The sequence below is a fragment of the Setaria viridis genome, chromosome 2 (genome assembly GCF_005286985.2).
Source record: "Setaria viridis chromosome 2, Setaria_viridis_v4.0, whole genome shotgun sequence".
In the NCBI taxonomy this organism is placed as follows: domain Eukaryota; kingdom Viridiplantae; phylum Streptophyta; class Magnoliopsida; order Poales; family Poaceae; genus Setaria; species Setaria viridis.
The window spans coordinates 11,273,605-11,288,747 of record NC_048264.2 but is presented as its reverse complement, the minus strand read 5'-3'; the positions used below and the strand labels follow the sequence as shown (position 1 = coordinate 11,288,747).

At 41.0% G+C, this 15,143-nt stretch overlaps 1 protein-coding gene across 1 annotated transcript; it reads left to right on the top strand.

Annotated features, from left to right (window-relative positions):
• Positions 1–7,751: 7,751 nt before the first annotated feature.
• Positions 7,752–15,143, top strand: LOC117845656 (calcium-dependent protein kinase 18). The gene is made up of 12 exons (XM_034726720.2): positions 7,752–8,172; positions 9,167–9,297; positions 9,719–9,760; positions 10,264–10,375; positions 10,477–10,555; positions 10,662–10,831; positions 11,471–11,597; positions 12,202–12,317; positions 12,411–12,518; positions 13,653–13,715; positions 14,367–14,540; positions 14,792–15,143. Exons 1-12 carry the CDS (start codon positions 7,912–7,914, stop codon positions 14,945–14,947), a joined length of 1,539 nt encoding a protein of 512 aa, XP_034582611.1. The 5' UTR covers positions 7,752–7,911; the 3' UTR covers positions 14,948–15,143.

The window sequence follows — 15,143 nt, the reverse complement described above, 5'->3', positions numbered from 1 at the left end:
CGAAGGGAGGTGCGGGAGGAAGAATGGTGGGAAAAAAACAAAAAATAAATAAACCCCTGGCGTGTGGGCCCATGTGTTGGGGGAGCTATTGGAGATTGATTTTTAGTAGTCTGCTACAACGGTGATCACTTAAATCGCAAAAGTAAATATTGGAGAGGGAGAGAGAAAGTATTTTGGTAGTGGAATATGAGCAATCTGTCGGAGATGCTTTCAGCTATCTCGTTTCCTCACTCTCCTGGGCTCCTGGCTCTGTCCCTCCAAAAGTCCTATGCTGGTAGATGAGAAGGGATTAGGTTGATGGATTAGCACTCAGGATAGTGATCATTTGTGTCATCCTCTTAGATAAATAAGCTATTTCTAGGAGAACTGCAGTGTATTTATTTTATTTTCACATTACCTTGAAAAATTAGTATTTCAAATAGAATGTTCAAGCTAGAATTTTTGGCATGATCAAATTTATGAAGTTATATGATGCTAGGAAGACTAAGGGCATGTTTGAATCTCATAGGGATTATAAGAATCTTGGATAGTGGGTGGGGATTATAAGAATATGGATCCTGGCTGATATGGATTGTTGGGGTCAGGAGTAATGTGAGTTTTGCCCCTAATAAATGCTGTCTATCCCTTTCTCTGCACAAGTAATCTTCAAATGGTATGGTTGAGGGAGATAGTGCGATTATAATCTGGATGGTTGGATTCTTATAATTAATCCACACAAGAATTTAGGATGTTTGGATCTCATGGAGATTTTTTAGCTAATTTCTATAATCCCTATGAGTTCCAAAATGGCTCTAAGATGGTGCTTTATAGGTTTGGAAAACATTTACTGAAATTAATAGCCCACAAGAAAATATCATCCTATATGTAAACCTCAATAACCAGCAGTGAGCTGTATACATATCTACCCTGGGTTACAATTAAAATCTCCATACAATGATACAAATCAATTTTAGCAGTAGTATACATAATTAATGTTTTCCATCAATGGCGAGCTCACATTTCAAGTATAAAGCCAATGGCAGTCACCTGAGCACCTTCCCAGGAGGGGTGGAAAGCACCATATCATCATCTGCTTTCACAATTTTGTGGTGCAGTAGTTCACAAATCACAGCCATCCCCCAACAAACCTAGCTAGGATGAGGATATCCTGCACATTGTTGATTGTCGTTGCTCTCGTGGTGCAGTACTCAGGTACATACTTGTAATTTCCTTTGGGTACACGCATGTCCTTCTAAATCCGTTTCATTTTCTTAGAAATGTTATGGTATTTTATACATTTTTGTTTTCTTTTGAAATTTGTTCCTCAGATATCGCGATGGCGGCAAAGGAGGTTGCACATGGTCATGGTTCATTTACACCTCAAGACTGCAGGACACTACCCGTCAGCCCAGGCCCCTGCGCCCCTGCGTCGTGCTCTCAAAATTGTCGGAACAGTATTGGCTACGGCAGTGTAGGCGAGTGTGTTTCGGGGGGATGCCAGTGCACCTATTGCGCACCATCAAAACCAAAATAGACAAAGCCGAATGACTGCTAAACAATAACAGTAATGTATTGGTCCGCATGACCATTGTTGCTGAATGACCATATGTTGCAAAAGAAACTGATGGTCATTAGTACATTTCTAAAAACTTTTCCAAATCCTAATATGGCTTACAAAAATAATCGAACGCTACGCGCAACTAAAATAAAAAACTCTTCTGCCAGTGTAGGGAGCATTACACAAGTCGCTAGTCCTTGTGGCCGGAGGGATCGGTGTCAGTATGCAGTTGGTTGCAGCGTGACATTAGTCAACACAACGTCTCTAAAGTCTAAATTAAAGGATCAAACAATCATGCTGTCAGACCTCTATCGACACCAAAAATTATAAGGTTCCGCGACTTGTGATGAGGTTGGTCCCCTTCCATACTTCCATTAGCGCCATGATCGAGCTGTCTATTGGCCCTTGGGACTTGCTAATCAGCTTGTGTCAGGATCACTGCTCTTAGTTTAAGCACATGATCAGGCTAGGACAGGGAGCAGGGGAGTGTAGCTTAGCTTATTTTGGTCGAGGCACCTGTCCTGAGATCGACGCTTGGCCGATGCTACATTATTGCTAATGATGGTGTTACAATGAAAGGACGATGTCATTATTTTACACGCCTAAAAATTAAACCCGCAGCATCCGTGGTGGCGTGGCGCGTGTTCCCACTGGTTCAAGTAGGAGGATACTATAATCCGAGCCCTACGTAGTAGACCTGCTTTCTTTGTGTTGTTTACGTTGACGAGCTAAGCTAATGCCGCGGCGCACTTCCGGCTGGACCATGAAGGTCTCCTATCGATCAGTGGCGCACGTTAAGGGGAAGACCAAATCTTTAATCGGCAGTTATACGTTTTTATTATTCTACAGTGATTCCTTTGATACTATCTTTGATGTTCTAAGTTTGATCCCTGGAATTATTAGTTTCCACTAGTAATACGTGCAATAGAGTAATTTTGGTTAATTGAAGTCAAGCTTCTAGAACAAATGAAAACTGGCTCTCAGCTAAGGGCGTGCTTGGAACTCTGCTGCAGCTCGCCTTGCCTCACCCGCTTGCCTTGCCTCGCCTCGCCGGGCAAAGCAAGGCCAGCTTCTAGGGGATGTTTGCTTCTGAAAGGATCTTCGCTTAGAAGGGGTGAGCCGTAACCTGAAATTATCGCTACTAAATTTATCAACCACTTGTGGATTTTTTCCGAAATATTTTCGGAGATTCCGCAAATTACGGAATCTCCGAAAAAATCTCCAAAATTTCTGAAGATAGGAAACACGCCTTAAGCAGCGGACTAAAACTCTGTCCGCCTGAAAACCAGAACTTCCGGTTCAAAGCCGGAACTTCCGGTTTTGACTCGGGCAGAGAGAACCCCCAAACCTTATGCGTTGCAAGTGAGGTAAAGATCAAACCAGGTTTAGAGAGTATGCTCAGATGGTGTATCTTAGTAGGATCACAAAGCTCCTGCACTTCACGAACACTAACACCCGAGTAGATTAACCAATATTACGAGATCAACAATGAAATGGAAGTGCAATGCAAATGTAAGCAAACCAGTGAGGAGACACAATGATTTGTTTCACTGAAGTTTAGATTCACCCCAGACGAATCCTACATCTCTGTTGGGTGCTTCCAAAGAAGCTGGGTTGCACTCAACCCTTTCCCCACTTCACTAGTTAACTCCTTCCCTTTTAGAGGCGAAGCTCGACCTGCACAAACTGTCCTGTGGTTCACCACACCTTAGGAGCTCTTGGTGACGCCTAGCCGTCTGGAGGAACACCTCCAAGAATAACAAATGCTTCACTTGAAACTTCACAAGGCAAACCAGCGCTCAGGCGTATGAGTGCTCTTCTAGTGCTCTCAAATGGCTCCTCTCTACAACCCAACTCACAAGATCTAGCAAAGATCACACCACCTCACAAAGAGGGGTTGGTGAGAGCTATTTAGCTTTAGTTCAGCTTAGAACAGGCAGGAAGCACACCAGCAACTGCAAAAACAGCAACCAGCTATTGAGGAGGTCGTGGGGTATAAATACTCCACCCCTAAAAAACTAGCCGTTAGAGTTATCAGACCAAAACCAGAACTTCCGGTTTCTCGAAGCAACTAGCGGAACCTCTTGTTTTCAAAACCGTAACTTCCTATTTTGCCACTGCCTGACCCGTTAGTGTGCATGTGTGACTTTTGTGTCTCTCATCCCTCGCATAGGATACTTGAGCACTGAGACTTTGTCAAATGACCATGTGATGCATCCCTCTTGATAGTACGGCACACCTATACTCAAAATCAACACATAAATACAATATTCATCCTCTTGAGCTTCATTACCATCAACCATGCTATACTTTTTCAACATATCCACTTGAGAGGTGCATCCAACTTTGTCTCTTCAGTTTGAGCACTTCAACCTTGAGCTAGTGACTTGGATCAATATTCAACCACATATGAATGAAATCCAATTTTAGATCACAAATCAGTTATTCATATGACTCAATAACATTTGATGCATCCCATTGCTATACTTGGTAAGGCTTGACTTGATACCTCAAAATCCTCCAAGCACTAGCCGCTTCACCCTAGCAAAGCTCATGGCCCAAGTCACCACTTGACCAAACTTTGCTTAGTACCTCATTGCTAATCACTTACTTGATTCCTTCATCCAATCGCTACCGCATTGAGTCTAGCTTTGTTTTGACATAAAGAATGAAATCCACTTGAGATCCTATCTTCTTTTAACTTTTATATCCCATTTGTTCATAACAAGCTTCTCATTTTATTTAGAGACCAACTAATATCCCAATGCCATTATGCCTCTATCTTTACCTCAATTTGCTTGTCACATATCACACATATCCATCATGGGATTTACATAGTATTCCTTATTATGACATTCATCTTTAACTTAAACAATCTTGCAATATGAGGCTATCAACCAAGTCTCAACTTACTTTTACACCATTGCTTGTTTTCCATGCTTAGATGAACAATGCCATATACCACACTTATTCTTTTCATTATATGAGCCATTTATTACAATCTTTCCCACAAAAATTATTCACCAATAGCATTATACTTGCTCATAGACTTAACGAGTTCATTAGACCTTTAATCAAGTTGTCATTCAACTTACCAAAACCCACTAGGGGCCTAGATGCTCTCTCAGCTTCCCTTGCCGCCGCTTGCCTTGCCTCGCCCCGCAGCTTGATCCGGCAGCGTCCAAGCTCGATTTGGTGGCGGTGGAGCTCGATTTGGCAGCAGTGGAGCTCAAATCGATGGTGGAGAAGCTCAATTTGGTGCTGTTGAAGATCAATCTAGCGGCACCGGAGCTCGAAACAACGACGGCAAGGTTGATTCGGTGGCTGCAAAGTTCAATTTTGATGGCGACAGAGCTCAAAAGTTCGATTTGGGGTAGTACAACGCCGATTCAATAGTGACTCAAGCATTCCGCGTGAGCACGCGAGCGGGCAAGTGAACCTTGCCCAGCCAAGCAAGCTTGCCAAGCAAAGAGACGAGGCAAGCAGGTACCAAACAGCTTGCCTTGCCCGGCGAAGCGAGGCGGGGCGCTCAGCTGGCATTGCTCGGCGAAGCGAGGCGAGGCGAGCGCCCGGCAAAGGTTCCAAGCGCACCCTAAGTTACACTCTCAATACAATTAAACACACAATTAACATGACAAATCCGTGCTCCATCCACTAAAAAGAACTAATGAATCCTTTGTTTTACAGGTTTGCAGGTAGCGCCCTAGTTTTTTGAATTTGAGATATGCAATTTACTTAATTTATTTAGCCTCCTTAGGGCAGTCCCAACCCAAGACACTAGCCATAGTTTTCATAAGCTCCACATCATCAAGAAACTAGTACTAAACATTACTCTTCCAATGCAAACACCACTATTCCATTTTTGAATTTAATACTACTCATCTCTCATTATATCTTGGATTTGTGTAGAAACTAAGTCTCATGCAAAATCTAGTTTCCTTTTCTTTCTTCATTTACTCCCTTGCTACATCATCTTTTATCCTAGGTGGCAGCTCATTTAATTCTATGAACACTATCCTGGTCATTGGGTTGGGACTGCCCTTAGGCTATTCCCAATGGGAAGTTTCATCTCGCGGTTTCCAAGATTGACATGTCATCAAAAGAGGTTTGAGTAGATGAATGAAACACTGTCTCCCAATGCAGAGTTTCATTTCGTGATTTCATAAGTTGGACGTACCATTTAATTGCGAGACATGTGATTGGATGTGATGAGATGAGATGAGATGAAACTCTCTAGTCCCTAATGCTAGTTTCAGAAGGTTTCATAGTGTATACAAAGTTTCATCCTAATAAACCTCCTTCCCTCTCTCTCATCTTAAATTTTCTGCCACATCACCGGATTAGCTGATATGTCAGTGTATTTAATGTGCATGAAACTTCCATAAAATTATCATTATGGTGGTGCATGTGCAGGAACCTTTAGCACGTGCACTGCAATATCGGTCATTTTTTCCAACTAAACAAAAATGCAAGTTGCTCACGGGAAAAATAAAAAACAAAGCGCCAACCGCTCCACTGAAAAGTTTTGAAGCTTTCTATTGTCCTACTAGTTTGAAGATCCCTCAGTGACATATATGTATATATTATGGTTCAAGATATGAAACCCTTTTTTTTTCCATTACAAGGAAAAAGTTAATATGGTGTTGCAACTTGATATTTTATCCTATTAATGTATTATCATATATTGTTCTAAGAATCCTTGTGTACGTACCACCAGATCTGACGACTTGGTGGCACGACTAATGATAATTCAAAGCACGGATAAGATTCTTTTTAACGAACCACATAAGACAGTGCAGATTTTTATTGATATAGTAGAAAAATATAAGATCACAGTTCTGAGAGACTGCAGCTCAGCTAGTAAATAAAAGAAAGACTAAGAAAAAATAACTAAACTCGACCAGTTGGAAGCACGAATAAGATTTACACTAGTTCGCATAGTAACGCTTGCCATATAATTTAGTCACGTGCATATAGCTATTTCCGCGTTCCAAGGCTTATAACTGAATGTAACAAAAAAATGTAAGATGGACCTAAATATGACTAAGTTGTGGCATATTTAATTTTCTACCTGTGGATGCCCTTAAAGAATTAATTGGTTAGAAAATTTTGACCATACCTTCGCGTATGCAAGACATCATTGAGATTAAATGATTGAAAAAAATATTAAATAACAGTCACATGCACTGGACCATCTCCCTTCCTTTCCTCTCGCTTGTACCCTCATACTAATAACAAAGCCAAGTACATACGTCACAAATTTCCATTTTATTCAACGAATAGTTCCAGCATGTAGGGTGATACTGAAACGTGCACAAGTATTCTTTTTTCCTAGTACACTGCCGCGTCATTTCTATGATTGTCGCAATCGCACAATTTTCCTCGTTCACGCATCCCATCCGCTTATTCCTGCATTTCTTAATCCTCCGTTTTCTTTTCTTTTCCAGGATCCTCTGATCGCATTCTTTTCTCGATTCCGATATTCTATTTTCCCCGTATCTCAGATACCAGATAGACAGCGTATATAAAAAAAATATACAAAGTGCACACGCAGAACGCAATGCTATTACAGAGAATCAAAGTCCTGCAGAGGTCGAATTGCTGCTGCCCCAGTCTCCCATGCGTAGTCCTGTCACATCGGATATTCGGATACTAATTAGGAGGACTAAACATAAACTAATTATAAATTTAATTGCAGAACCCCTAGGCTAAATCGCGAGACGAATCTATTAAGCATAATAATCCAATGTGAATGGTTACTGTAGCACCACATTATCAAATCATGGACTAATTAGGTTTAATAGATTCATCTCACGATTTAGCCTAGAGGTTGTGTAATTAATTTTATAATTAGTCTAGGTTTAATACTTCTAATTAGTGTCCAAACATTCGATGTGACGGAGGCTAAAATTTAACCTCCTCCTCCCAAACACCACCTTAATTTAATTAAAGGAAAGAAAACGAAAAAAAACTCTCTCCGCGTGGCGGGCCGTGACCCGGGAGCTCCAGCACGCGCAAGCGCTGCTACCAGGTCACCAACGCCCCCGCACCAAATCGCGTCGCCTTCCTTTCCTCCCCATTTCCCCACGCCACGTCACCCCGCACCCGAACCCAAACCCACCGGGCTCCCGACCCGCGCTCCCCGCCGCCACGCGGGTCCCTCCGCCCTTCGTCCCCACCGCATCACGGGCAACTCAAAGCGTCGCGGCACGCGGAGTCGCGGAAGGCCACCGCCATTTTCTTACTCGCGAAACCAGGCCGCGGGCGGGGGAGCGGACAGCGACGAAGTCTCCTGCGGCTTTGACCCCCGCGGAATCCCCCATTCCGTTGATGGTTGCGGGGGGACCGGGAGCAGCGAGCCGGCGACGACGACGATGGGCCTCTGCTTCTCCTCCACCGCGGCCGCCGACAGCCCTCCCCGGCCCGCCGCCGCCGGCGGCGCGGCGGGGAAGAGGGAGAGGAGCCGCGGGATCGTGGCCTGCGGCAAGCGGACGGACTTCGGCTACGACAAGGACTTCGAGGCGCGCTACTCGCTCGGCAAGCTGCTGGGCCACGGCCAGTTCGGCTACACCTACGCCGCCGTCGACCGCGCCTCCGGCGATCGCGTCGCCGTCAAGCGCATCGACAAGAACAAGGTACTGTGCTGCCGCGACCCGTGCTCTCCGCTCGCCGGCGACCGAGCCTTCAACCTTCATTTCCCCACTCCCCCACCCCCTCCTCCTTTTTTTTTTGTCGCGGGGCCATTTCTCTTGGCTCTTGCGGAGGAGCCGAGGAGGGTCGTGTCTGGCTGACGGGTGGGCCACGCCTGACACGTCCTCGGGCCGTGTCGCGACAGCTATGCTAGCCTGGCCGAGCTTGCGGGGGATGCCTCCCGTTTACCACGTGGATTGTGGAGGTCCGGAGAGCAAAGCTAATTGCGGGAATCTGCGGTGGTACCCACGGTGGTGTCGTAGCAAATGCAAAGTTGTTAGCAGTTAGCACAAGCTGCCAAATGCCAATTGTCTGGGGAGACTGCACATGGCGAATCGGCAGAAACAGGAGTCCCAAACAACGACGTACTACTGGCTTATTTGGGATTCCTATACAGATAAAGCTACTTTGGGCAAGTTTCCTTTTCCGCGACAAGTCGGGAGTCTTGGAGAGCTGCCCATCTTTGGATAATTGGATCAGTATAATGTTTATGCAAGTAAGGGATATATATCATTCATGAATGTTACACAGATCAGGACCGATGGTTGGTTCTGGTTTCTGAAGTTGGCTGGTAGCTATGCGTGGTTAATAGTGGCAATATGCCAACTTGTCCTTGCTCAGCAGGCTGTCCACCGTTCTAGAGCAAGTTAGCTAGTAGCAGCTCTGATTTGGCCTTAGACCGTAGCAGTACCATAGATGTATTGGGAACATGTTGGACTTTTCTGCGGTTTTGTCCAAATGGAGATTATTGATATTCGCCTTTACAGCTGTTTCTCTCTATATTCAGTGTAGGTACATCATAGCCACTGCAATTTGCCCGTAATATCAAGAAAGTTCTTTACTAACCCATTTACAAAATTAAGCATACTGAATTAACTCATATTTGCAAAATAAAACGTACTGAATTAACTTAACATGCACGATCTATTTTCCTTGCAGATGGTTCTTCCCGTTGCTGTTGAAGATGTAAAGCGAGAAGTTAAAATATTGAAGGCCTTGCAAGGGCACGAAAATGTTGTACATTTTTACAATGCATTCGAAGATGACAACTATGTGTATATAGTCATGGAGTAAGTTGTGGAAAATCTCTCAAATTCTTTAGGAACCTTTGATGTTTCCTTTGCAAGTACAAGGCCTGCATGAACCCTGAACGGTCATGGATTCTATTCTATGAGAGCCCCAATCAGACATGAAGTAGAGTGGGCTACATAGTTTGATTACACTTCTGTTAGAAACTTTTCCCATAACTTTTAAGGAGTTGAGCTAAGTGGGGCCTGGGGGTAGTTGGGAGTTTAACGACGTGAATCAATGACATCATATTCAAACTCCCATAATATTGTATTCCCTATGATAGTGCTGGTTTATATAAAATTCGGGATGAAAGAAAACGAGGCTCAGATTTGTTGGCAAGTTGGATGATTTCCAATCTTTAGTCTTTGTTTATCACTTTAATGAAACATCTGACTTTCTGTGATGTGTTCCTTCTGACAGATTATGTGAGGGTGGTGAATTACTTGATCGGATATTAGCCAAGTAAGAAATATTATACCCTTTAGATGTTTATGAAAGTTCTTACTTGCTACCTTTATTGCAGAAATATTTCATTCCTTGTTCTCTCTCTGAGCTTGTATGTGCAATATTGAGCTAAGATGTTGCCTTTTTTGTTCAACTAAGTGTTCCTTTTGCCGTATACTTTCTCACTTCAGAGTTCATTCTAAAATATGTTCTTTGAATTTTTGCCTTTTTTTTATTCTGGCAAACTTTTTGTTGGACCATACAGACATTGATTTATTTTCTGAAGGATAGTTTTTCCATATAACTGAACCTACTATGCTTAGTCACAGTTTGATTCCTCTCTGCATTTATAGCATTTATTGATAGATTGAGATGGAATGTCGTAGTCACTTTTCGGCAACAGTAAAAAAAGGACATTCTAGTCTTATATTCTATATACCCTTTTTATACAAGAGTTTTTGTTCTGATGTCTGTAGAAGATAACTGCCATGCTGGGACTCACATATTTTGCCTCCAAACAGGAAAGATAGCCGTTATAGCGAGAAAGATGCTGCAGTAATTGTCCGACAGATGCTCAAGGTTGCAGCTGAGTGCCACCTGCATGGTTTGGTTCATCGAGACATGAAACCTGAGGTATACTCTGAAAGTATACGATGATTCTAAGAGTAACTGATAATATATTTTGACAAAAAGGAGTACCTAACTTTTTGGTATGTTTTTTTTTCTGTTTCCAGAACTTCCTATTCAAATCAACAAAGGAGGACTCACCCCTTAAGGCTACAGATTTTGGCCTTTCAGACTTCATAAGACCAGGTGTGTTCTTAATTTATTATTCGTAGTTTTCCCTGTATGACTATCACTGTATGTGCTGGTTATAGCTTGCACTAAAAGTCTAAAACCTTGTTGTGTGCTTTTGCAGGAAAGCAATTCCGTGACATTGTCGGAAGTGCCTACTATGTGGCACCAGAAGTACTCAAGCGTAAGTCAGGGCCAGAATCTGATGTTTGGAGTATAGGCGTTATTACCTATATTTTGCTGTGTGGAAGACGACCTTTCTGGGACAAAACTGAAGATGGAATATTTAAAGAGGTTATTAGCCTAAATTATCTCTGTTCTGTAACAATTTTTTACGTGTTTTTTCATTTTCTATATATTAAAAATAGTTTCCTTTTGTTCTACAATGTTGCTACATTTTGATATCATTTCCTACTTCTAATTGAATACAGACTAAAATCTATTCCATGTAGATGATTATGGTTCATGTTGATTTTACATAAGCATCAAAGATGTAGTTTCATATTTTGATGTGTAGTTTATTTTATAATGTGATAATTTGACATTGCGTGAAAACAAGTATTTGTAGGTTCACACCCATTTCATATGCTTTATTTTCTGGAGAAATTGGTTGTGTAACATAGAAAGTTCCGACTTTGGCAAAATACGAACAAAACAGTCTGGTTATTTGAATACCACTGAAAGTTCCCAGCATATCGCAAAATACTGCGTCCTGCATCCATTTGGATCCAGGATATTTGCCTTTTTCTTTTTTTTTTCTTTTTGATTTTTCTACAACCGAACAGGGTAGCAAATGTCTCTATTACGCTTTCGCTCTATGACTGTACTCTCCTACTAAGCTCCAACATTTACAGAACTTCTCCTAGCACTCCTCTCTGCTGCATTCTCTGTCATCATCCTGAAAAATATTTTGCTATTTTCTTTTTACTGCAGGTCTTAAAAAACAAGCCAGATTTTCGCCGCAAGCCTTGGCCAAATATTACTCCAGCTGCAAAAGATTTTGTACAAAAGTTACTAGTTAAGGATCCCCGTGCAAGACTAACTGCTGCCCAGGCATTGTGTATGTGACTATGAACCATCCTGAAAAATATGAACTCTTTAAGTTTGCTAATATGGTTAGCATAACTAATACAAATCTGTTAAGGGCGCCAAGATGTAAACTCCCAACATGACAGTTGGATAACTATCAGATGGATCATATTTAAAGGCATATACCTTTAGTACCCTTAGAACAGAAAATAATGCATTTGTGGTTATATGAGGGATCGTACATCGCTATTCGGTGGTCACAGTTAGACCAAAGCATATGGGTTTGCAGTATATCCTGTGAAACTAGTGCCAGTGGCTCGTTGTCTAGTTTCTCTTCTTTGGGGTGGGGGCATCTGATTTTTTCGCTCCTTGTTTTTGTCCATGTTTAGGGTTTATGCCACTTCGTAGAAATTTCCTTTTGTCGTTTCTCGCAGTTGGGCATAGTAGGTGACATGACCAAGGGCTGGTAAAATCTTCCAAGTGCTATTGTTAATATTATCCACCTAACTAGGATGCTACTATCATCAGTGACTACAGAGCGTTTGCTGCTGACTATGATTGGTTATTGTAGACTAGGTATAGCTTAGTATTTTTCTTTTAAAGTTATTTATTATTTAATTTATGTTTTTCTCCAGCACATGATTGGGTGAGAGAAGGAGGAAAGGCATCTGAAATACCCTTGGATATATCAGTATTACATAATATGCGGCAGTTTGTGAAATATAGTCGTTTCAAGCAATTTGCTTTAAGGGTAAGTTAAAGGTGCCAGAATTTTTGAAGATCTTGAACATTACTTCAGGAAATTTGTTCAAGTCAATTCAAAGATTTATACAACATTTTGTAGGCATTAGCATCTACACTAAACTCAGAAGAGCTGTCTGATCTCCGTGATCAGTTCAATGCCATTGACGTTGACAAAAATGGAACCATTAGTCTGGAGGAACTGAAGCAGGTTAGTTTTGTTGGATGTCATTGCTAATTGTTTCCTCAAGTAACTGTTTTTTTTCTAACATTTAACTCTGGAGTCTGGACTATGTAGAATGAGCTTCTCAATTGTAAGATTCTTATCAGAGTTCACAGTTATTGGCAACCTAAGCAAACCAGATTAAATGTTAACTATTGCATCAGAAAAGATACAATGTGATCTACGATTAATATGAATAGCTGAATTTTTTTGTCACCGGGCTGAACTAATTCAAGATTTCTCTCCAAACTACCTAAAGACTTACCTCAAGATTAGCCATGCTAGTGGTGTTGTCACAATATGTCAATATCCTATTGTTTTGCCCACCACAAGACTAATCACGTGCCAGTATTCTAAGCAACATATGCACTGTTTTTAGTAAGATCTCTCTTTTCTGCGGTGTAGTTTTTGGAATCTTGTCCTATATAATTGCATGTGCTGGCACATATTTCGTGGCTACTGCATGTGGTTTGATTACTTATATCAGGTTGAAAGAACAGGGAAAATTTTGTCAACTTGAACAAATTTTGACAACTTCTAAGAGAAAACTGGTAGTAGTTTTAAATTCATATTCATGGTTTGTACACAGATGGGTCGTTGTAAACTATTTCCTGCCAGGAATAACTGAAACCACTACCATCGTAGGGATGGGATTTTTCTCCTTCAAAGTAGTTTCGATTTTTCAAGAAAGTATTAACTTGTATCCGTTTTTATCATAAGCAAGTTGGTTGAAACAGGTTTATCTTAAAATGAAAGAATGTAGTTCTTTCAATTGTCAGTTGATGCTTCAAATAACCAATTGTTGCAAAAAAAATTTTTGACCTTTGTATTGTTCCATCTGTTCCAAAGAGATGCCCTTTTAGAGTATGTTAATTTGGTCAAAGTTGATTAGTGTTATACACTTACAAATGTTTACAGAGCCAGTGCTATTTATTTATAAATTTGATATATATTTCTTGTTCTCAGAATAAAGAACTAAATTCCATGTGGTAGATTTTCATCTCAAGATCAGACAAAGTTATAAAGCAGTTAGATACCCTATTTTGTTCTAGAGCCTGTGTTCTAGGTGATTGATCTTATACTCATCAATCATTATAATGTGGTTTAAACACTAATCTGCAGGCTCTTGCAAAGGATGTTCCCTGGAGATTAAAGGGTCCTCGTGTTTTAGAGATTATTGAGGCGGTATGTTTACTTTGGCTTATGCTGTAGCAGTATTGTCTTCATGTTTACTGGGACATGCTTGTTTGGAACAAAGTGTGTATTATTTTGAGTGTGGTATTGTTAAGGTGTCTATGTATGTAGCAGTTTTCCTTGTTTCTAGCCCATTTCGGCCCTTAGTCTGTTTGATTTATGTACTATACTGCTTTGCAGCCTTGGGCCACAACTCACAAATTCCCAAACCTATGCGTTATGTTGTTACAGTTTCATGATTATAATATCTTAACATACTTATACAATTTCTTGTAGGAAACTTGGAAGCATTATGACATTTTGTTTGTCTCTCAACTTCTGAATGATGATAATGAGATTTGCTAAAATAATTTTCCAACTGTTCTTTTTTCTTTGAATTAATGGTATATGTTGCATGTTCACTGTAAGAATGCTTTTTAATACTCCTAAGAATGGTATGGTATGTATTTAAGTCGCTATAACTAAGTGCTTGTTTCCGTGATGTCTTTATTTGGTTGCAATGATGCAGATACATCCACTGCCCTTCCTATATCTGTATGGCCAAAACATGGCTGTCTTTTAATCTTTTTAGCAGTAATGCATAAAGTTACATATTTCATTGGAGTTTCAGAAATTGACAGTCAATATTCCATTCTCGGGCAGATTGACAGTAATACAGATGGGCTAGTTGATTTTGAAGAGTTTGTTGCGGCAACACTACACGTTCATCAGCTGGTGGAACATGATACCGAGAAGTGGAAATTATTGTCTCAAGCTGCATTTGATAAATTTGATGTCGACGGCGATGGCTATATCACATCTGATGAACTTAGAATGGTATGCTTAAGAAAACTGCCAGAGTTTATTATCTTTGTTCTTTTGGTTACATTTACATAGCTCTCAATCTTTGCTGTACTTCCTTAATTTGTTACGAGTACAGGAACCCAGTTATTATTCATGCATTTATGGTTTTTCATTTTTACTGTATAGTAATCGCATTATTAATGTTATAGTTACATAGTGCAAAAATCGAATTAATAATGTATATCAGGCTGGTCGTTGACTTATTTTTTTTTCTTTGCCTACAGCATACAGGAATGAAGGGTTCTATTGACCCCCTCCTTGAGGAGGCTGACATTGACAAAGACGGCAAAATAAGCCTAGATGAATTCCGTAGGCTCTTGAAAACTGCAAGCATGAGTGCACGCATTGTACAAACTCCGAGGGGCATTCGCATGTCATAGTTTTGCAATTTTCGTGGTTCACATAACTGGTGAGACGTTTTTCGTCTGCACATGTAAAATTGAGAATTGTTGCCGGAAAGGCTTCTTGGTGTAAATTATACAATCAGTGCACATGAAATGGAGTAGATCTGTAGTTCCTTGAGGACATATTATACAATCAGTGCACTTCACGTCTGGTTAGACGTGAACTTGCTTC